This window comes from Rousettus aegyptiacus, unplaced genomic scaffold, assembly GCF_014176215.1.
Source record: "Rousettus aegyptiacus isolate mRouAeg1 unplaced genomic scaffold, mRouAeg1.p scaffold_m13_p_5, whole genome shotgun sequence".
NCBI lineage: Eukaryota > Metazoa > Chordata > Mammalia > Chiroptera > Pteropodidae > Rousettus > Rousettus aegyptiacus.
The window spans coordinates 35,956,387-35,980,222 of NW_023416308.1; the positions used below are offsets into that span (position 1 = coordinate 35,956,387).

The following is a 23,836-nucleotide window of genomic DNA, read 5'->3' on the forward strand; positions in this document are numbered from 1 at the left end:
GAGCCTAAAAATTGTTATCTTCTCTTTAAAGTTGTGCTGATTAAATAAGAAGGAGCATGTCCTGCACGTAGCACCTTTCCTGGCATATAGGAAGTGCTCAATCAATATTTATTGAAAGAATGACTAAAGCAATGAGTAAATGAATGAAGGTAAGGTAATGCCTGCTGCCATCCTCCAGTTCCCACCACCCCCCACACTCCCATCCTCCCACTCCATGTCTGGAACCCAAAACTGCACTTCCAACTGTGAATCTCCAAGGTCCCATTTCTGCCTCAGTGGGCACGACCCCCAAGGTCCACCCCTACTCTCCCCCAAAATCCTAGGCTGCTGGAGCTTGGAAATCTTCAGGTACAGATACCTATGACTTCTGGAAAACTAAAGCCCAGAGGGAAAAAAAATGTAACTTTGCACATGAAAAAGAGAAACAGGTCTCAGACATGGTAGTCAGAGAATCAGACCCTCAGCACATACAGCCATACTATTGCTATGCAAATAGTAAAATGGAAATCACAAGCACACAGTGGTATATAAACTATGGGCAGGTATTTTTCTAGAATGATAGCAGGTGACATGCAGTTGTAGATAAGAAATGGACCTCAGGGAAGGGGCCAAGCCTGAAGTGGAGGAGGGGAGGGCAAGAAGAAAGAAGAGGAGGGAAGGAAGGGACAGGCTGCAAGTGTCCTGAGTGGGGGGGGTTCCTGAGTTCACTAGGCCTCCAAGAAACTTTGATTACTTCCCCCAGCCAGAAGAAACAGGAAAAAAGTTCCCTGTCTTCTTACTGAGAGTAGGAAAAGACAGGAGAATATGATTAGGGGAGGGTTTTAAGGGCCTCAAGTGCACTTATTAAGCATTTCTTATTTCTCCAGGGCCACTGTAGCACCCACTGAGCCATTTCTGATACCTGTTATATACCCGGCACTATGCTAAGTGCTGTGGGGCATCAATTAGTTAACAATCAGGAGGTAGGGTAAGAAAAGTCCCACAGAATCCACCACAAGGGCTATTAAGAACATTGAAGTGTTATGGTAATTTAGTGAGAGATCAGATCACTTCCAACTTCAGAAAGGAGGTGGCATTTGAGTTGTGCACGGAGGGAGTTAAGTGCAATGCTTTAAAATAGGAGCCCTAATACTTTACCGGCTGTGTAACATTGGACAAGTTAAATTCACTAAGCCTTATTTTTCCCATCTGTAAAATGGAAACAATAACAGTTCAATCTACAAAGTGTTATGAGAACTAAATGAAATGGATGCTTTAAAGTGTTAGTACTGTGCCTGACACATAATAAAAGTTCAATAAATGCTGGGTATTATTATAGGGATTATTGGGGTAGATGGTGGGTGGATATACCAGGTGGAAGTAACACTGTAAACAAGACGTAGAGACGGAAAAGCCCAGGACCTGTTCTGTGAGCAGGAAATAGTCCTTGAGACTAAGGTAGGTTGATAATAAGACATGTCTGGAAAGGTGAGCCCCTGCCCTTCCATTGGCATATGGCTTTCTGTGCTTACAAGACAGGTGGCCCCTTGCCCTTGGCACCACTTACTGTGACCTAAAGAGTAGAGGAGAAGGGGGATGGAGGAGCTCAGATCTATGATGGGTGCTGCAAAGAGCACTGAAGTGGGAATCCAGGGACCTGATTCCAGCCAGGTTCTGTCTGTCACCTGGGGATTGTGTGATTTTGTCATCCCCCGGCTCTGTAAATGAGGGGGGTGGCTGTCTCCACAACCCCTGACATTGATAAATAACTTTCATATCATCATGTCATAAAGCCTCAGAGCAACCTGGGACCTTCGTGGGGTAGGCAAAGGGCAGTGTCTTCACCTGGAAGATGTAATAATAAGCTGGGCCCCATCTAGGTCCCAGGAAGCTGTGAGGATGCATGGGAGCTGGTGAGCTTGGCAAATTGCTAATTCCATGCAGAGAATTGTCAGTTAGGATTCACACTTGCTCCGTTTTACAGATGAGTAAAATGAATTCGGGGAAGAGCCTGTCTCATTGTCACACAACTGATAAACCATTGAGAGAGAGGCTTCCAAAAGCAGATTTTTTCCTGTAACCCATGGCTTCTCCAAACATTCCAGGAAGTTTCACTTCCAGACTCACTTAGGGAGTCTGACCAGGTAGAAGTTAAGTCTGGTTGGCTAATAATCCTCCAGGGGTTCCTTCCTAAAAAGGGAGAGCTAGACCAGAAGTCCGGGTCGCGGCAGGTATGGTGCAGGGAGGCTGCCAGGGCGGGTTGGGGCAAAGAGGTGTTCCACAGGGTGGGGACTCGCCTTGGCAGCACCCCTTGCTTCCTCTCTGGACCCCTAGCTCCTCTTATGCAAATTATTGCTTTGCATGGGCTGGGGTCCAGGTGCCAGGGACTGGCCAGGGGGCGTGGTCGACGGCCCCCGCCCCCCGCCGCGCCGCATGCTCACCTGGGGCGTGTAGTAATCCTGGCTGCGCTGAGTGCTGCCCCGGCGGGTGGAGCAAAGCGCGCGACGGCGGCGGCGAAGGTTCTGGCAGCAGCTCCCGCGGCGGCGGCGACGACCGGGGGCGGAAGGAAGGAGACCCTGGCTTCCCAGGGGGCCCGGCTGGGGCCGACGCGAGGGTCCTGGAGGGGCGCTGGTTTTGGCCCCGCCTGGGGCAGGATGGTGAATCTGGAACTCATGCACACAGGTGAGGGTGTAGGTAGTGAGCTCTGACAGGTGTTACTGCGCATGGGAAGGGGCGAAGGAGGGGGCCACCATGCTCGGGGGTCTTATTCCCCGGCGGCCAGGAGAGGTCAGTGTGGATAGCGGGTCACCCAGGGGCGGGAGTGGGGAGGTAGATTTGGTGGGAGGGGGAGGGGACCTTGGAGAAGAATAAATGTGGGGGCTACAGGGTTGGGGAGTGGGAGGGCCTCTGAAGACTCCAATGTGAAGAGTGGCCGATGTGTGAGGCTTGGGTGTGCTGAACTGTAGTCTTCTCGTTGAAGTTGCCTTATTCACCTATTACAGAAAGGTGGCTCACTCATTCAGCTAGGGGTGTGGACCAGGGAGTACATAAGTGAGGAAAATACGTGTATCCACATGTTACATGTTTTGTGTCCTTGGCAATTATGTGAAGTGGAGACAAAGTGGGCATCTGTGAGATCCGAAGTTGGGCTGGGGGAGCCTAGGAGAAGTAAGGGGGGTGGGCAATTACAGAGGCACCCCTGGGGCAGTTGCCATGCCGCACATGTATTGATTGGGGCTTGTGGAAGCATGTGTCTTGTGTATCAGAGGTAAGTCTGTCTGTCCCTATGTGAATTGGGAAAGGTGGTAGAGCAGACCCCATGTGTGAAGGTGTGCCCACTCCATGTGTGACAGCGTGTCCACGCACATGCTCTGCAGGTCTTGGAAGTGCTATAGGTTCAGTGCAGGGGGGAGGGGTGGTGGTGAAGAGTCCAGTGTGCAGGTGTTGGTCAGGAGCTCTATAAGATCCCACATGAGGAGCACCCTGCACAAGGGGCTGTGAGATAGGTGCTTCCATCTCTGCGCCTGAGATGGGGTGATGAGAGACATCCTTTGAGTCCCATGTCCCATGGATTCAAATATCAAGCCCTCCTTTCCTTGGGTATGAGAATTTAGGAAATGGAAATACTTTTCCAGGAGTCAGTTTGTCTTGTGAGAATGGTATGTGGGCATAGAGTGAACCAAGACCCCTCTATTCACTCACCGATCTATCCTTCCACAGCTGTGTTAGGGCAGGGACCACTATTCCTGAGGGGCTGGGCTTTGCGTTAGGGTAGGCCTTATGGAGGTCTGAGGGCTTGAGCAGAGAACAGATTCAGAGTGAAGAAAACTAAACCTAATTTGGCCATTGCAAACCGATGATTTGCCTCTCAAAGGGGGCAGCACCCAATGACCTTTATTTAGGATTTCAGCAATGTCGATGGGAATTTTGTTGCCTGCTCTCCTTTCTGGAAGAGTAGGAAAGAAGACTAAGGGGAGGCAATTTTCCCAACCCGCCCCCAAGGAGCAGAGTAGGCTGGAGGCTTTGGCCCTTCCTGAGGCCCACCAGTGCTGAAAACAAGCAGCAATGGGTACCCAGGGAGCCCTAGAGTCCACAGTTCCCAGAGGCAGTCTTGGCAGGGCTGAGAGAGGAGTTAACTCTGAGTGCATCCCCAGGTGCCAGGACTGCCAGAAGAGGTAGACAACAGGGACCATCTAACTGGTGTAACCCAATGTTTGGGGAAAATCTGTTTTGAGACCCTGTGACACCAGCCCTGTTTTCCTTCTTTTACCTCCCACCAAGAAGGGTTGAATGGGAGCAAGAATTTAGAAAGGTGGGCTCCAGGGGAAAGTTCTTTAGGACCAAGATAGGACACTTCCTGGGGGGGTTTCACCTCCTGCTCTGAGGGAAGCGGGAGGAGGTGGGACAGCTGGGACCCAGCAGGAAAGCAGCCTAGGGACTAAGAAAATCTAGCAAAGAGCAGGAGAGAGAGTGAGGTTGAGGTGAGAGGGCCAAGCCTCCCTTGCCTTGGCCTTGGTGGAAGCTCCAGAATGATGCTTCTCAAAACCCAGACACCTCCCTCACACTTGTCCTCTGTAGACAGGGGTTCCAGCTACAAAAGGAGAGACTGATCTAAACCTAAGGTGGGGTGACTCCCCAGAAGGGGGTTTCCATCCACCTTCAGTGGGCTACCTGATTCATCTCTGCACATTTACTCCCTGCCCTTCTTTTTCAGTCTTTCTCCTCTTAGGGCTGTCTGGGCCCCTGTGTGGCATCTGGTTCCCCTTCAGTGGCATCTCAGAGGCTCTCTCAGTTTGGGACTTTCTGTAGAGTCTCTCTGACTAGATTGCTAATCGAGGGTTCTCTTTGCTGGCTCTTCTCAGTGGGCCTTTCAGTCCAGGGTTGTCTCTGCAGGGTTTTTCAGTGCGGGCTCTTCTGTGGGGTCTGTGAGGGAGGGTCCCTCTGTGGAGTGTCTCATTATGGGCCCCTTATAAGGGTCTCTCCTTTTGGTGGAAATTTGGTCTCCTTTGGGTCCTATTTTCCCCCTCACAGTTATCCTATATTCTGCAGATTGTTTATTAACACACTTCCTCTGTGAATGCCAAGTTCTGGGCCTTTGGGGATGACTCCTCAATTGATTTGCTGGAAGAATTTGGTGGTGAAAGAGGGGGAGCAGGAGTACACAAAGTAGGGCATAGCCCCCCCCCAACACAAACACACACTCAGCTCCAAAATCATTGCAGCCCCTTAGTCAGCCCATCTTTTTCCTCTGATAACTTGGATGTAAGCCACAGCAGGTTGGCCTGGGGCCTCAGCACTTTGTACTCCATAGAGCATCTCTCACACGGGAGCAGGAACACCTGAGTAAGCATGAGGTCACCAGACACAGGGGCACTCTACCCAAGGAGGGGCTCCCTTTCCTAGGCCAAAAATAGTCAGAGGGGTAGATAAGAAACAGACAGATACATGGGGAGGGAGAGAAAAAAGAGGAAAACAGTAGAAAGCCAGCCAGAGGGGGACACCTGGCCTGTCCCAGGCACCTTTTTTTTTCTGTCTTTCTCACTGAGCTGTTCCGCACTAGGGCTGAGAAAGAGGGATCAAGTCTTACAGACTGATACTAGTTACAGTATACCAGTTGGGATGGAAGGCCTCATTGGGAGAGGAAGTGGATTTCTCTTGAAGAAGAAATGAGAGAAGTCTCTTGCAGGGAAGAGTGGGAGCCATGGCTGGCTCAGAGGTAGGACTACTGGGTCCCTTGAATTCCCTATGGTAGAAGTGCCCTCATCAGCACGTGCAGGAAGAAGTCAGGAGGAATCTCCAGTTCCTTCCAAAGAAATGAAGATGGACTGTAGGAGAGAAAAGGATGGTTTCCCCGAATAGCCTATAATATACCAGGGGTTCCAGGATAGTGTCGATGCTCAGCCTGGGAAAAATGCTGTCTCCTGGACTTTGCTCTTGCAAACTCATGTACACATCCTTGTTCATGAATGTGTAAGAAGGATCTACTCTTGGGTCATACCAAGGCATAGGGAAGAGCAAGGCCAGCCACCAGCATCTTGCCCCAGCCTCAGAGTGTGATGGTGCCAGCAAGGCAGATGAAGGTCCGTGTCTGGTATCTGTACTCTTACACAGAGCAGCTGAGCCTCCCCAGGGAAGGGAGTGATGGCAAAGCCTACTCAATTGGGGCTGAGATAAGAACAGCCAAGAAGCCTGGCCCCACCCCATACCTCTCACTCACCCCTGCAAGTGCTGTCCAATAGGCAAAGGGTTATGGCATCTTGGGGAGTTTCGGTGTTGGCCCATTTTTAGGCTGAGACCCAAGAGCTCGTCCCACCCAGCAGTCACAGCCTCCTACCCAACAGGAACAGGTTCTCGGTATCTTAACATCCTTTGGGGCTTCAGAAGAGCTTTTACAGATCATCTCAGCCTGCCTCTGTTCAGGCTCAAATCCCTTTCCAATCCAGAAGTGTCACAGTGTTGCTCTCATAAAGAGTACATCAAATTAGTAGATGTCCTGGCAGAGTGTGGTGTTTTTGACTCCTTCAAAAGCTATTTTTAGATATGATTAGGGCTACTTAAGCTCATTTAAAGGATGAGTTAGATGACTTTGAGGTATATGTAAAGGAAATGCAGAGTATGGGTATTGGAAGAGAGTTTGGGTTACAGACATAAAATTATGGTTTAAAGAGTTACCCTTCTTAAACATCACGAATTTAAAATAAACTGATTCAGAGAATCTAGTCATCCCAGCCTTACTGCATCATGAACTCTTCCTGTCCCCATGAGCTTTTTTCCTATGAAGTCAATTTGAAGAATGCCAATGGTTCCCCAGTTAAAGGACAAGTTATAATAGGGCTGAGACACAAGTAAAGCTGTTTGTTGTAATGAGAGAAGGGAACTAACATCAAAGCCTAAGTATCTGTTTAGTTAATTCATTTATCATATGCTTACTTTGTGCCAGGCAGTTTTCATCCAGTATTTCATTTGGTCCTCACAATGACTCTGGGAAGTATCATTATTCCTGTTTTTCAGTTGAGAAAACAGGTTCAAATATGTGGCCAGAGTTCCCCAGCTAGTTAGAGATGACACTGGAATTGAATCCAGGTCTATCTTCCACCAAAACCTATGCTTTTAATTCCAGGTGGTACTGAAGCATTAAAAAACCACCAAAGGGCAAACTCTTCCCCTCCCACAGTTTCTGGGCAGTCTTTTTCTCAGCACTGCTGAAGAATCTCTATGGGGAAGTAAAAGCTGAGCAGGTCTGTTAGGCCATGCACAGCTCCAGGGGTAGTACTCAGGAGTAGGATGCAGCAAAGCTTATTTCTCCATTGGAGTGAAGAAGAGAAGCAGAAGCTCTTTGCAGATCTGTCCAGGTAGCCCACACTAGTCTGCATATTCATGCCTAACAGACTATACAGGGAGTTTCAAACTACAGCAGGAAAGACTTAGGTTAGGCTAAAGAAATGCATTCCTAAATGCAGTACACTGGGATAAGTGGTGGGGTATGGTAACTCCCCTGGAGGTCTGTGACCATATAGGACAGTGTGGAGGTCCAGGGGGCGGCTGTATGGAGCTCCAAGTATTTACCTGGGAGTCATCACTTTGGTGGGTCTCAAAAATATTCCTCAAACCATAGTGGCTTACTTCCCTATTCCAGGGTGTTCTAAGGGCTGGAGAGGCTCTGGATTTCCCATCTCTGTCTTGCTTGGCAAAACAGTCACTCCTGCCCTGTAGTCACTACATGCCCAGGAGCCACAATTTAAATCTCTGCCAGGGCCACACATGCCATTGTTCTAAAAAAATAATAAGTAGATTTCTCCCCATTTTTCCTGAGGCAGAGGTCCACCCTTTCCCCTCATCCTGATCATCTCCAGACCATCGGTGTCCAGACTGCCAACTGCCTGATTACCTCCTGCAAATTAAGGCTGCCTGCTTAACTAAGATTGGCTGGTGAGCCAGGTATGCAAATTGGTTCACCAAGACTTTATCTGGTTGGAAAGAGTTAAAATGCTGTTCCAAAGAAGAGGGTGGGGGTGGGGAAGAGGATGAGAGTCAACACAATTTGAGTAAAATATTCTCTGTCTTTAACAGCTTCAGTATTTGGGTGGTTTAATAAGGAGAGTAGTCAAGTGCGTGGGTTAGTTCAAAGTTGCCCCTTTCCTTCTCTCTTCTGATCCTGGAGGAGACTAAGGAGCCTCTTAGGTGGTGGCAGCTGTTTATAGTGGGTAAACATTTAATTATTGAAATGAAGCAAGGCGGAGAGGCCAAACCCACAGCACTGAGACTGGCCTTGCTTGATCTTATCTCTTTTCGGGGCACTGACCCACCCGCTATTCCTTTTTCACTGAACATGTCGGAAGTATAGGAGAGAATGTAAGGGTCTCCAAAGAATAGGATATCCAAGGAGACCACACAAAAGCTAGGGTGTGATCCCTAGAGAGTAGGCTGACCTCTGAGAATCAAAGAACAGAGTCAAGAATTGGAGAAAGGTGAAGCCTTGGTTCAAGGGTATTCCTGCCTTCCAGCATAGGGCTATTATGGGGGGAAGAGGGGAGATGGATATTTCTTATGCTATTTTAAAAAGTAAAATAAATTCCCCAAATCCAAAAAGAAATGAGGATTAAGAGTGGGAAACATTCTCTCTTCTGTACCCCTTCCCTTGTTAAATTTTTACTAGCCTGATCCCAGTGATAGAGGGGAATGACAATGATGCAAAAGGTGAGAGACCCTGCAGTAGCATGGGGGAAAGGGGGAAAGCATGAGAGGAGGGGATATGTGCCCTGAGTTTATGAATATTCTAATGGTTGTGTGTTCAGGAATCAGAAATTTGAAAGTGATGGTTGTAATTACACTTTCATCTTTGCTGTTTAGTTAAAGCCATGTGTGTTATAGCAATAAAAATTGTGACCTTTATTAAAATCATTTGTGTTTTCTCTGCAGATATCAAGATGAGTGGGGATGTGGCAGATTCCATGGATGCTCGCAATGCTCTCAGCCAGGTGGAGACAGGTAAGGGTCTTCTCTTCTGAGAAATGAAACAGGAAAGCACCTGGTGGGAGGGAATTGTTGGAAATTTTGAAACAATGTTGCATCTCTTCTCCTTTGGTCATGTAGCCCATCAGACCCCAAAGTTGAGTCCTAAGAAATGAAAGAATTGCCTACAGATGTAGGATATGATCCTGGAGATTTCAAACAATACATATTGGTCTACATGGAACAAAGAAATCTCTGGAGGTAGGCTAGGAAATGGCCAGATTCTTAAAAACTAAAAAAAAAAAAAAAAAAGAAGAAGAGTCACTTTTTAATGTGCCGTTCCAACAACCCTAGAAGCAGCAGGCTGTGTTCTCAGCAGCTACTGACAGAAGACAGAACCTGTCTTTAGTAGATGGGGACTAGGACCTTTTAACCTAGATATCTCAAAACTCCTACTCAGGAAACTAACCAAAGAGGCCTGTGTGCAAGTATTCCTCTTCCAAATTATGTGCATGTTGATAGACTCAGAGAGGATGGGTTGGTAGCTGGAGATGACTGCTTTGGAAGAAAGGAAAGAGGATAGGGAAAAATTGAGAAAAAAGTCGCATACCTCTCTGCTTTTAACTCCATAGTCAAGCCTTCCTTTGAAATTACATATAATTAAAAACAACTCAAATAACTTTAATAGTATCCCACCAAGACCTCAGTTAGCCTTTCAACTGGATCTTTGGAGACATAGAAAATAGAAGAAGAACAGAATGTCTACCAGAGCTAACATCTTTTCCTAGGTCTTTGGGTGCAGTCTAGTTCCATTCATGAAACTAAAAGACTTAGAATAAGGGACAAAATAATTGAGGTCTTATGGTGGGGGGCAGCTGAGGATGCATTTACAATAAACTTTTCTGCCCTCAATTTAATATTGAAACAGTGTCTTTTTTGCAAAGTCAAGCTACAGGCTTTATATTTTGCTTTATGGATAGTGACAACTAAACTAAGAGAATATAAGCCACTCCAGAAATTAATTTATTAGCTGAGTATGTTTTCCTAAGTTTCTATAAAGTGGGGCACCTGTTCTTTCCAGTTGAGAAGAAAATTCTCTCCAATCTCAAGAACTCCAGAAAGCCTTTAAAATCAGTTCAGCTGGCGATTGATAGGCACAGTCTCAACTTTGACACAGCCCTAGAGAAAAATCAGAGTCTAGAAGCCATGGTTCGGGAGAAGTTGGGTCATCCTTTCCTGGTAGCAGGTTGGCTACTCACCTGGGCCAGGCATATTGCCCCAGGTACATGGGAACAGAGCTAAAAGAGTATCCATGTAGAAAGAAGACTACTCTGAGCAGGCTGGTACTTGTATTCTGTTATTAGTTACTTGACCAAGTCAGGGTAACCATGTGGGGAGGGAGAAGGAGCTATGCAGAACCCTGAATGGTAAACAATGAGAGGAAGGAAGTTCAGATCTTAGGTGGGGGTTAGGAAGGGTAAGATGTTTTCAACAATCTAAGCAAGTTCTGGCCTCATATCTGGGACTGTGGGAGCTATGTACAGACTAGGCTGAAGGAGAAAGAATCCAGAGATAAATGGGGACTTTTGGAATCTGTTATCCCAGGGTTATTGTCAATTCGACATGTGACCTTTGCTCAGCCGCTTTACCTCCTTAGGAGGCAGGAAGAGGTGACCTTTGAAGAGTAGATTTAGAACCAAACAGACCTGGGATAAAAATCACAGTTCTGCTGCTTACTAGTTGTATGCTCTGATAAGTTAATTTAGCCTTATCTCTTCTGTAAATGGGGACAAGTAATGCCCATCTTCAGGAGTGGGTTGAGAGTTAGCTAAGATTATGTTTAAAGGCCTTAGCATAGTGCTTGGCACATGGCAGCTGTGATCATCATTACCTCTAAATGGCATCATTAAGATTCTGTGATTCTGTAATATACAGAATGAGCATTTCTGCTTAGTGCTTTGGGCTGCAGGTAGCTGGGATGTCCTTTGCCTCTTTACTCAGGCCAAGTGGGTCAGCCCCAGAGGTCTATTTTTCTGCTTTCATTCAGGAAAGGATTCTATGTGGCTCCTAGACTCCGAGGAGACTGTGAAGTCCATGCTGTCTAGAACTTCTCCACCCCTAGTCTTTCACGTGTAGGGACTCAGCTCAGTGGCTGGAAGCATCTATACTTAGGTGATCATCGGATTACTGCATGGTTTTAAGGGCAAGAAAAAAAAAAGGTAGCTAATTAAAGTAACCAAACTTCCTGGAAAGTCGTTCTGACTCATTTTTTTTTTTTTACAGAGAACTTATTATGAGTCACAGTGGTTACCAACTTGGTTTAATGGCTTCCTTTGGATTTTTAAAAGGCAGATTCCTCTTCCCAGCAGTACATGAATTAAGGGGTGGTTTTTTTTTCTGGGTTTAAAGGAACTATAAACAAAGGTGACTTAGAAAGCTCCAGTTCCCTGAGAGCATTCTCTTTATTGTGTGAAATCCCCAAGAGGTACAAGAGGTGGGAGGTGAAAAAAAGAGGTGATTTTCTCCATCCACACTGGCCCTGACTACAAAGGAGAGCGTTCTCAGGTCTAGACACAGATATTCTGGTTGGTAGAGACCTGGCAAGGCAGATTATATTTTCCCTTTCTTTCTGCCTATGAGGAAGTTGAAGCTTGGATGGAAGATAAACTTCCCAAGGCCTCAAAGTCTGACAGCTTTAGGGACCAGAGGAGGCTTCCAATCCCCTGTCTAGTGCTTTGTCCATAACTCCCAGAGGACTGGAGCCAAGTTGTTTCTAGATTTCTGAACTATCAGATTTTTGGTCATTTTTTTTTCTAACCTACCTGTTGTTATTTTTTCTTTATTTTGGAGACTGACAATTCTTTTCTGTTCCCAATTGAGTGGTTGATAAAGATATAACTGACCCACATTTGAAAAGCCCCCAGTCTATAACTGACAACCCAAGCACCTATGCAGCTAGCTTTATAACTTTTGACCATATTGGTCACAGCATAGCCTCAGACTCAGGGAAGGTCAAATCTGGTAGGCTCAGGAGGAAGGAGGGAAAGGGCAAGCATATTCATGGAGCCTTCTCCCCATACCCAGGCAGATGTACTTTATGTACCTAAAACTTTACATGCATCATCTCAATTCATTCTTACAATCTTTGTTTTTATCAATGAAGAAATTGTGGCTCAGAATGAGAAACTAATCACACAGCTTCTAACCAGGAATCAAACTCAGTCCTAACTCCAAGCTCTGCCATGAAGTTCCTGCAGATTATTGGACAAGTGTTTCTTCACCAGGACCTTTATTTTTCTCCCATATAAGGAGAGATTTGGGCTGGATGATTTAAGAGCTGAATTTTAGAAGACGTATACATAATTCCACTTTTCTAAATTATCTCCCATCAGTCTCCATGCCCTGTGTTTGTGCAGGCTTTCTCAGCACTGACCTCTCTCTTTCTACCCCATTTTCCTCAGCCCCTCATATTCCTTTTTTTCTAGCTACCCTCTCAGCATTCTCTCCTCCAACACATCTGGCTGCCTTGCTTCGTTCTGTTTCCAGTCCTCTTCTCTGCCTTGGCTAGTAGTCAGTCACCTAACCAACATCTGTGGAACACATTTGGATCAGCCCCTGGACTCTGGAAGATGAAGAAACAGTTTCTCTACTCAAGGGGTTTTTCTCCTAGTGCATGAATTCCATGGTGGAGTGGATAACAGTGCTAACTTGTATCTGGAAGAGCACTCTCAAACACAATGCATTTGGCCTTCACAACAATTCTGTAACTGTAGATGTCATCATCCCACTATGCAGATGAGGAAATTGAGGCTGGTAATGAGAAAGAATGCTAGCTGATTTTCCTAAGATTTCATACCTAACAAATAACAGGATTAAACCTGGTCTTTCTAGTGACTTTCTATCCAATGATGGTAGTGGAAAGACTGAGTACCAAGATGGGGAACCAGGGACAGCAGCAGAGTAGTAGCAGTAAGGGAAATGACAAGATTATGGAGGGTGGCACTGGCAATAGGAGGTAGAGGGTAGCCAAGCTCCTATAAGGTGGGTTGGTCTAGTCCAAGAGGCAGAAGCCTTGTTTGGGGCCAAAACATGCTTGTTGGAGAAGAGGGAGAGGCTGGGGTCACTTCAGTCCCTTCTGGTGAACTGTGGAGGGTAAGGATCTAGCCTCTGTGAGAACTTCCTCCTTTCCTTCTCTCATCCTGAACCAGCCTCACCAATGTACCAGCTCCCTATCTCCTCCCCAACATTTCACAGGAAGTGTGAAGTGAGGTTGCAAACCCAGACAATGGACCAAACGCCTTGGAACTCTTGTCCTGCCCAGAGATCTGGGAAGTAAGGATTCCATGAGAGGAACTCAGGGGAAGAAAAGAAGAGCTAGAAATAAAAGGGGACTGGGCTTTGTCAGTTTTCCCTTCGTGCTGCCCTTCCTCTTTGGCTTCCATTGTCCTGTCTGTGAAGTGGAATGACTAACATCTGCCCCACTCTCCAGAAAGATCACTAAGGTGGGTTAGCTGTTTAGGGACCCTTTGCAGAAAGTCTCTTCACTTAACCCTGGGAGCTTTCAACATGGTTTTAAGAAAGGCTGAACATGATTCTATTGGCGAGCCCAGAAGGTTAGTGATTCTCATAAGGTCCCAGAGGAAGAATGAGTATCTGACCCAAGACTAGAAACTCTTTCTCAGGCAGTTCACTCCCAGGATCATGCAGTCTCTACCCAGCTGAGTCCCCAAGAAAACAACCTGAGGATAAAGAAACTGTGTCTCATCACTACCTAGAGGCAAGGATCCAGGTAGAAACAAGCAGAAGACTTTAGAGATGAGTGTGATTTTCAATTTAAATACTTACTGAACAAAAAATATTCTTTCAAGGACAAAGAGGACAGGAGAAATCTAGGAAGTACTTGGGATGAAGTGAGTCTTGGGGAAGTGCAGAAGCGTCTCCCATTGATAGCCCTTCCTAAGTCATGCACATGCACACACACACACCCCTTTCATTTTATGATTAGGAGACAAGACAAAGTTGTCACTGAAGTCTGCTTGTGTCCTAGATTTGAGTTTCCTCATTGTGATATGGGGGAAAGAATGCTGTTAGAGAAAAATGAAGGGGACGGGCTAGGTGGTCTTTAAAATTTGAGCCTGATGACCCTGGTCCTGTGCCTCAATCTATACCCATTCTGTCCCTTACCTCTCTGGAAGAGAAAAATGAAGCCACAACCCCTCCCGATGTCCAGGGGGAACTCATATGAATTCCTGAGCATGTAAGAATTCTGAGAGAACATCTTGACCACACCTCTTTCTTCCTTTGGAAACATTTCAAAACCATCCCTGGAAAATAAAAGAATCTACTGTTCTTAGAGGTTTTTTTTTTTTTTTCCCCTCCTGCATCTATACTCCATCCTTAAAAGCTAACTCCGCAATTTCTCTTGGCCACCTGTACTTGTAGAATACAATCCTCTGTGCCTGGAAGTCCTTATCTCTCACCTAAGACCTCATGCTGCAGCACAACCCCATGGCCTCTTGTTTTAGCTTTCTCAAACCAACTTATTTCCACTCCAACTTGTTTCCACATTCTGTGACAGAGAGATTAGAAGGTACTAATTCACCTTACTGTGACTTTGTGCCTGAGATCTCAGGAGAGGAACCTGTGGTGTCGGGAATCACCTATCTGCCTCTAGCACTCAGAGAACTTTAGCAAATAAAAGAGTTACAACAGCCAGTCACATGTGTACCACACCTTACAATTCACAGACACTTTATGTCTTGTTTGTAGATTCCCAAACCCAAGCTCATGGGGTAGATAAGTCAGGACCATGCTGCTCACATGAGCTGTGGGTGGCTGGGCCAGTCCTGCCTGGCACTGATTCCTCTTCCTTTTGTAGGTCTTTTTTTAAGGAAATGCCCCTCCTACCCCCTACTGCCATCTGTGCACCCCAAGAAGAACATGGACTTCCTTTCTCTCCAGCCTCAGAGGGGACAAAGCAAGGGAGCTGGGTGGGGATATCTGTGTGCTGACTTTACCACCTGGAACTGCACTTAGTTTCATCAGTGGTCATTCCTTAGAGCAGCAGTCTCCAACCTTTTGGCACCAGGGACCAGTGTTCCTATGAGAACCTAATGCCTGATGATCTGAGGTGTAATGCTAGTGCTGAGGAGCCACTGAAAACACAGATGAATTTCTCACTTGCCTGCTGCTTACCTCCTGCTGTGTGGCCTGGTTCTTAGGTCACAGACTGGTACAGGTCTGGGCCCAGGTGTTAGGGACCCCTGCCTTAGAGCACCACTTCTCAAACAATCTGGAGTGCAGGACCAGTTGTCTTACTTCCAGTCTGTCAAAGACCAATACTTGGTCCAACCACGTAGGACTGGTTAATAGAGCTCACACCCACCACACACATTCGGCAGGACCCAATTGGTCTACACCCATGTCAATAGGAGAGCCCACTAATCATGTGCCTGAGGTGCTAGTAACATTTCCAAATTCTCACCATGTCTGTGTGTATCTGGAATCAGAACTTAATGAATAATTTACAGACCAGCCCTGGCTATTGGAGCATACTGAGACATTCTACTTTAGAGCAATGCCTTTCCTTTGGCATTCCATGACCAATGGATACATCTAACCCTGGGTACATCTTATGACCTTAACATTCTTCTCAAAGTTGTGAGTAAATGCTTTTGGTTTCTTGGGTCCACCCTCCTCCTCAAGAAACAATTAGGGCAGTGAACACCTGGTGTGGAAAAGTGCTAAACAAGTGGGAAAAGAATTTAAAGTAAAATAAACAACCAAATTAGGATAAGGCTTAGGGGCTTCAGGAGCAGCCCAAATCCAGGCAACTGAACTGCAGTTACATTTTTTCCTGCTCCATCCTACAAGCATACAAACGGACACACATACAAACTCACTCATAAAATTCCACCTCAAAACCCTTGGGGCAGGCTGCAAGAGAGTACCCACTGGAGGTCTTCCTTTCTGGTCCAGGCTGCTCTTTCAAAGGCAGGTTTGGGTCCTTGAATGGGTTTGGGAAACTAAAGGAGGGCCAGGGCAATGGAAGTTGGAGTCTCAGCCAGCATTCGATGGTGGCTCTTTCATGTTTAAATCTCTCCCCCAGGGAAGGGTTTTGCCTAGGATGACCCACCCTTAGGAAGGATTGCTGAGCAAGGAAGCAGGTCCCACTTCCCTCTCATCCCTGCTCCCCACAGCCTTTGATTTGGGAGGGGGGCGGGGAAAAATCGGCTGAATATCCTTCCAATGGAACCTGTATGAGGTCATCCTAGCTGGAGCTACTTCCCCCTCACTGGAGATTGAGGGTTTGGTGGGACAGGCAAGTCAGAGAATGACCAGAGTACTCAAAGACAGCTGAATTTCACTTCTAGGGACTTTAGTCCCTTTCTGGCTCCATTGAGCTAGTGCTGGGGGGGTGAGGGGGTGGATTCCTTGGGTAATAGCAGGGCCCTGAAAGTCTCTGGGAGGGCAGGCCTTTTTGTACCAAGTTGGAGCCTGGGAAACTTAGCTGCAGGCATCTCCCAAAAAGCACCAGTGCTGTTGACTCAAAAAATAATAGTTGTTAATTTGCATGACGTTTTACATACAGGTTTCATGCTGTGCCTTTTGTCTCCTACCACTGGTACCACCAAAGCCCCCTAGGTCTCCTCTTTCCTGCCTCCACTCTGGTGGCATCACAGTGTCCTCCAGATTCCAGAACTTTCTTACCAGCACCTAGCCCATCCTTGGATTAGCAATTGGGGAGGTGGGGAATAGTGGTTGGCTTTGCTTGGGTGTGTCTGATCCAGGTTTGCCAGAGAGGTGCAGGCTGGTTGCTGGGTAGGTTTGGGTCCCTAACTGAAGTGCCCCACCTGCCTACTATAGGCTGCAGGGAGGCAGCCCCAGCAGGGACCCTGGCCTGCCCACACCCTCAAGCTGAAATCTAAGCCAGAGAGCACGGAGAGATGCTGAAAAGGAGACTATGATGGGGTCTGGGCAGGCTATTTGCATAGGGGGGTGATTTCCATACTGCAGGGTAAATTTCCATATCCCTGCCTCAAAACCTGTTGGGGCTAAGAGGAGGAGAGTGGAGAAGTCGTTTGAAATTCAAATGAGGATGATTAAGGTTTTCTTGTGGAGGGAAGCATGGACAAAAGGGGTTAAGCCAGCTGGCAAATGTCTGCTCTGGGCTCAAAGTTATCAAAGGGAAACAGCACTCAGCTGGCTCCCTCCCACCCATCTCTGTCTTAGATGGCCCCTGGAGACCTGCTAGTGGTCCTGCTAGGCTGGGTGTTATGGGGAAACTGACTGGGTCCCTATCCCCCTTTGCCCCTGAATTTAGTTTACCTCCCAGCATCCATAAGGAGCTCATGAGGACCAGTGAGTGTGTTCTACTTCTGGGCTCAGTCTTACCTCCCTTTGGTGACCACAGACTAGTCATCTCAGTTTTCCTGTCTGTGAAAATGGCAAGACAGTCTGCACTTTTTTGTTCGGCTTAGGAGGTATGAAGAAGTATCATTCTACTGAGAGCCCCTCAATGTGGGCTCCTGGTGTTCATCCTGACTTGCTTGTCTTCTGAATGCATCTCTACCACCAATCTGTTTCTCTGGACAAGTCGACTTCCTGCCTTTGGGCCTGAGTTTGTATATTAGATCAGGGGTACCCAATCCCCAGGTCACAGTACCAGGCTGCACAGTAGGAGGTGAGCAGCGGGCAAGGGAGCAAAGCTTCACCTGTATTTGCAGCATCTCCCCAGTGCTAGCATCACCGCCTCAGCTCCACCTCAGATCATCAGGCATTAGATTCTCATAGGAGTGCCCATCTCTGGTGCCAAAAAGGTGGGAACTATTGCATTAGATGAGTTGTCTGAACTTGAGAGTCTCTAAGATCAATTCCAGCTCTAAGATAAATATGATGATCTGTGAGCACACTCTGATCCTTTGTAAGCACTGGTTATTATTTGTAAGACACTTTGAATGATGTGCATTGTTGCACCCCTCAGTTCCTCTAATGTGTTAGGAAAGTACTCAGGACCCTCAGCTTACCAAGGTGCAATCATTAAAGACCTTAGGCTTTGGAGCTAGAGTTTATCCCAGATTCTCTTATGTAATCTGGGGCTGCTTACTTACAGGCTTGCTGCTCAGCTTCTTGTCTGTAAAATGGGTGTAATTATAATATCTATTTCTTAGGGTTGCTGTGAGGATTAAAGGAGTCACATTTGTAAAACATTTAGAACAGGGCCTGCCATAGAGTAATGTTATTTGTTAGCATCAGGTGGACAAAGTATCCACATGATGGGACAACGGCCTAGTAACTAATCCACAGAAACTCAATTAGGAATATGGACCGTCCCCTGAGTATACCTACTTGTGAATTCATTCACTCATGGCCAATACACTATCATGTACACTTGTATTTAGGAGCAGCTATCAAAGCTTAGTGGTCATTCTACTGAGAGCCCACCCAATGTAGATTCCTGGTATTCATCCTGACCTAAATTTGTCTTCACTTCTCAGGAAGTACAGAAATGGCAGGAAGAAGGGGAGGGAACTGGTAGAATGACCCCCTCCTCCCAGGACCCAGTGCTGAGATGGTACTGATTCAATGAGACTAAAAGATATTTATAGTTCTGAAAAATATAAAGGTCATTTTTTTTCCCTTGAGTTTCTGTAGCAACTCCATGTGAGGTTTTTTGGAGATAGCATGGCATAGTGTAGACAGCCTTGGCTGGTGGATGGACATGGGCTTCAGTTTCTACTCAGTAATTTACTAATCAGTAACTTTGGGCAAGTTGATTAACCTCATTGAGCCTTAAGTTTCCTCATCTGTAAAATGAGGTTAATAAGAGCACCTACTCAAAGGGTGATTATGAGGATTAAATGCCATCAGTGTATAAAATGCTGTCATGTGTTTACTACAGAACTTGATACATAGTACATGCTCAGTAAATGTCAGCTATTAATTAATCCTTATTATTTGAAAACAATGTTTTGCTGCCAAAATGTTTTAAAATTCTCTGATCTAGTCCCGTTCTCATATTTTATGGCAGAAGAGACTGGGATCAGAAAAGGGGAATGACTTTTCCAAGGTCACAGTGGGACCACTATTTCTTTAGGACCCCTTCCCCTACCTAAGAGGCAAGTCCTTCACCCTTTGTTTTTGTTTTGTTGGTTCGTTGGACAAAACCTCCTCTTTCCCCACCACCAGTTGCTCAGATATGGCTCCTCCAGCCCCAGGAAAACAGGCCCCAGAGAGGCAAGGAAGACATACGCTGGCAGCATTTACCACTTGAAGGAAAGGACATGGTGTCTAAATTCAGAAGACTGCTGAGCCCCTGGACCTCAATTGATTCACTGACAAAACAGGAGTTCTGTAATTCTGGCCCTGTAGACCTCACAGGTTGGGTGAGGATCAAATAAGAACTGGGTATTAAAGTGTACTGTGCATCTCACCATGACCCATGAGTGTTGGCAAGCACACTAGCCCTGGGGCTAGGACATTGAGATCCAAGTACATTCCTTCTAGCTCTGGCACCACAACTCAGCCTCAGTTTCCTTATCTGTAAACAAGAAGTAAAGAATGAATGAAATGAGAATATATTTGTGGCAGCTTTTGGAAGTGTGAGTTGTTCAACAATTGTGAGATAACATCTCTATCGAAACCTTCTTCTTACACATGTGCCCCTCTGAGCTGCACAGAGGTCATTCATGTGCCCACATGAGAACCAGAGGCCTACCGCATGCCCCACTCTGATAGCCCAACCTGATCTCTCCCACCCCTTCTCATTTTGCTTCACTTCACCCTGGGAAAAAGATAAAGATAGAGACACTCAGTTTCTTACTGACCTTAAGTCTCTTTGAACCTCTTCTCCCAAGGCTGGTAGAGGGGTAGAGAGGGTCTGTCTGGTCTGGAGTTTACAGCTGAAAAATCCTGTGGGCTGTTGTGAAGAAGAGTCAAGTCTGGCCATGGAACTCTGGTGGTTTGTTCTTGCTTTGTTATTTGTTGCCTGTGTGACCTTTAGCTCCTCACTTCTCCTCTGTGGAACTCAGTTTCCTCACCTATAAATAGCATGTGCAGTGCCAGGAATCTCTGTGGTCCCCTCGAGCATGAAAAAGTTCTGATGGAGAAATAGCAGCTGAGGTATTTCTCTGAGAGGTGTGTATTAGGCGTGACCAGAACTCTAGGTTTATTTGACAAAGCTCTTCCTGTGAAGTTGGATTTTTGTTGTTTTCCCGAGGTCAGGGGACTATTAGTCGAGGTTTTGGTGGGGAATCTGGCTCCTCTGGCTCCATTCCTTTCCACAGTGGCCTTTTTCTGGAACCTGGCATGATTGCCAGGATGCTTCTTCAGCTTGGCCCCTGACCACACTGCTCCCTTTGGGTTCCCATGGTCATAACTGTGGCATCAGTGGGTGTCCAGGAAGAGATAAGGAGGCAATGCATGGGAGCCCAGAGAGTCCCATCTATATCTCAGACTGGGAAGAAATGGGGATTGTATTTCCTAAATAATTAGGAGAACTTGAGGAGGAGCCTTTCATTTATCAAAGAATTATATGACAGATTTTAGAGGGAAGCTGGGGTGATGTTGGACTTCTCTTAGCAAAAGGGTGTCACAACATGCCTTCTGTCCTCTGTGGCATGGCCCCAGGCTCCTGATAACTTTGAGAAGAGACTGGAGAGCAAAGCCTTGGCGTTCAATCTCATGACTGTGCATATGGAGAAAAGTCATCAGGACACTCACATAGGCCATGTTTCAAGGAAGCCCCGAGGTCAGTCATATTTACTCTACCATTCTCTCCCTTTGAATAGAGAGGGAAAAACTTTAAAACATGAAAAATCTCAAATCCACAAACTGTCAGAGGTAGAGGGAACCTGAGAGAGCATTCTGTCCTGGAGTAGTAAGTGAGTTTCTTCAGGAGAGCTGATGTTTATCATAGGTGGTGGTCACTAAGCACTGAGTTTAAGAAAAGGAAAAGGATACAGGGATCCATGGGCATGGCTTGCATGCATGCTACATTTTTTTGGTATTGCTATCTACATCCTCAGAGGTAAATTGACTAGACCAAGGACACTCAGATAGTGGAGAACTGAAACTCATCTTCCAATTCCTAAGCCAGTGTCCTTTCCATAGTCTGTCACAGGTCTTCCTGCGTCCTGTTCTTCAGGTGGCTTCAGTAGCTATCCTCGGTTCCTCCTGTTTATTTCTTCACTGCTACAAAGGAGGTAGCAGGAATGCAGACAGAAATGTTTTTGTTGAAGGTTATGGAGATTAAGCCACTTGCCTGAAGTCCAGTGTAAAACAGCTTTTAAAGTAACCCTCGGGATGAGTTTACCTCATGTTTGCTACATAGAACTCTATTAGGCAACACTTCCTAGTTCCTAGGAGGAATGTTAAGTAACAAAAAACGATTGGTGTGATATGTCTGTTGGGTCCTGGAAAAAAATATTTTGACGGTTTAAATGACTGCACTGGGAAGTCTCTTGGTTTACTCTGATGGCTGCCTGTCCAGGAATATTTTCAAGGTACTGGTGACTAATAATTGCTATCCGAGGAAGTGCTAGCAAGTTGCCAAGAGGTCATAAAGTATCTGGAAGTCTTACTGGGTTTTATTGGGAATGGAGCTGGTGAGAAAAGAAGCAGTCCAGTAATGGAAGAGATACAGCCTTATTGCCGAATGTTCTCTGCATTGTTTACTAGGCAGAAGTGAAAAATCCTGCTTGAACAGTTTTCCGTTCTTGTACTTCTACCTCCCTCACCCAGAGAATTACTCCTCAGACAAATTCTCATCCTGGTGCTGCCAATGCTATGAAAATCAGTGGGGCCTGTGAAGCTGCAGGCTGAAATGGGAAAGAAGAGGGCTGGCTCCAAAAGGGCTCCTACCAACTAGTTGGTCAGGGGTCCTGGCCAAGCAGCTCAGCACTGCTGACCTGGTATTCACTAGATGTCATGGGAGGAGAGTTGGCATTGGAAGTTGCTCTTGACTCCCAGGCACCTCCCTTGGCTTTTCTCATCAGGACTCCAGGAGGTATTATGGCCATCCTGGCCTAAGGAGATTTTATGCAGAACTCTGGGTCTCTGAACTAATTCAATGTGCTTCTACATTCTTTAGATCACTTAATCCAGTATTTCTATGGATGAGGATATGGTCTTCATATTTAACCCAACTCCCTCTGCCTGCAGCCCTGGCCCCTTACATTGTAGGGAGCTCTTGGATATAGATGAACAGGTCTGGGTACAATGTGGGACCAGGGAAATGCTGGAGTTGGTGGGAGCTAAGCTGGGGCTTGGATAGAGTCCTTAGATGTTAACGATGGATTCATGCTGGAGTGAGAAGAATATACCATGTTGTGGTGGAGACATGGGTTTCGTCTCCCCCTGAGGATCATTCCCAACACATGCTCATATTTTAAAAGCTCTGTCACTTCGTATATATCACTTAATCTTGTTGAGACTCAGTTTCTTCATCTGTAAAATGGAGTTAATAAAATAATAATGCCTCATCTTCCCAAAGCAGGGAACTAGTCCTGATGATCTCTTGGGGTCCTTCCTAACCCCATTAACCAGGATTCCAAGGTATTGGCTCTCCTCCTGCTTTCTTACTGGAACCTCATGGTCCAGTGATTTCCAGGGGACCATGAAAACCAAAGAGACCTGGAAAGATTCCAACTAGTGCCTTTCCCACTTGGCACAGATCACATTTCTCCCCTAGATCTCCAAATAGGAGATTCCGAAGCCTCTTTGTGAACTCTTTCCTTCCTACTTTCTCCTCTTCATCCTTATCTTTTATTTGTGTGCAGAACAAAAAGGACAGAGGGAAATGGTGAAGAGTGCCCCTCCTGTGCCTCTCTATGCACATGATACAGACAGTGACCAGCTTCTGGGAGGGGAAGAAAAAGCTCCGGTACATTTCAATTATTTGCATTGAACCCTAAGACTTCAGAGATGGAAGGAATTTTAGAGGTCACCTGAGATCCCCCTCTTGATGTATCAAATTGCCCCTTAATTCAAAAACCACTTCTGTAACATCCCTGAAATAGGCAGCCTTTGCTCAAATATTCCTAGCAGTGGGGAACTCTGTCTATGTGAAAGTGTAGGTTTCACTGCTGTGCAATTCCACTTCTTATGAAATTCTTTCTTATAGTGAGGAGAAACCTACTCCCCAGCAACTTCTACTATTGGCCCTCGTTCTGCTCTTTAGAGCCGCAGGCTAGGCCTGCTTCGCTTCCATGTCAATATTTGGGGAGGAAGGAAAATCCACTGACATTTATTTAATCACTTACTATGTACCAGGCATCATGCCAAGTGCTTTTAAATGTTTCCTTATTAAATGGTTTTTAATTTTTTTTTTATTTTGAAAACCTTCAGACATACAGAAAAGAGAGAAAACAGTTTGACAAACACCTATACACTCATCATCTGGGTTTAATAATTATTAACATTTACCATATTAGCTCCATCCATTTTTTTCTAAAATATTTTGTTTTTAACATTTTATTGTGGACATTTTCAAACACACACAAAAGTAGAGACAAATAAAATGAGCCCCCATATATTCATTGCCTACTCTCAATAACTATAAAATTTCTGTCATTCTTGTTGTGAGAATATTTTCTTGTAAATTATAGACTTTATAACTTTTCAGTCCTAAATAGGGCAGTATGCATCTCTAAAACCTGAGGGCATTATCCTTTTTTTAACCACAATGCCATTATCACACTTAAATAATCATTTACTTCTCATGACAATCCAATGAAGATTTTATCCAAAGGAAAGTGTTCTCTAGGGTAAATATCCTTTCTTCATCTATTGTGATATCTAGGCTCCTTACCATCTTGGTCCTTGTGGTTTTTTGCCCAGTTCATTGGGGTCTCTTTTGAAAAATGTACTCTAAACTGGGCTTGATGCTCTCTCTCAGTCAGAGATC

General features: G+C 45.9%; 1 protein-coding gene across 1 annotated transcript in view; it reads left to right on the forward strand.

The window, feature by feature from the left end:
* Nucleotides 1–23,836, forward strand: part of POU2F3 (POU class 2 homeobox 3) — an 84,494-nt gene that overhangs the window by 7,143 nt on the left and 53,515 nt on the right. Inside the window, exons 3-5 of the mRNA XM_036221107.1 lie at nt 32–149; nt 7,797–7,917; nt 8,899–8,967. Of these exons, the coding sequence (XP_036077000.1) occupies nt 8,907–8,967 (61 nt within the window). The 5' untranslated portion in view covers nt 32–149; nt 7,797–7,917; nt 8,899–8,906. The remainder of the gene's footprint in view (nt 1–31; nt 150–7,796; nt 7,918–8,898; nt 8,968–23,836) is intronic.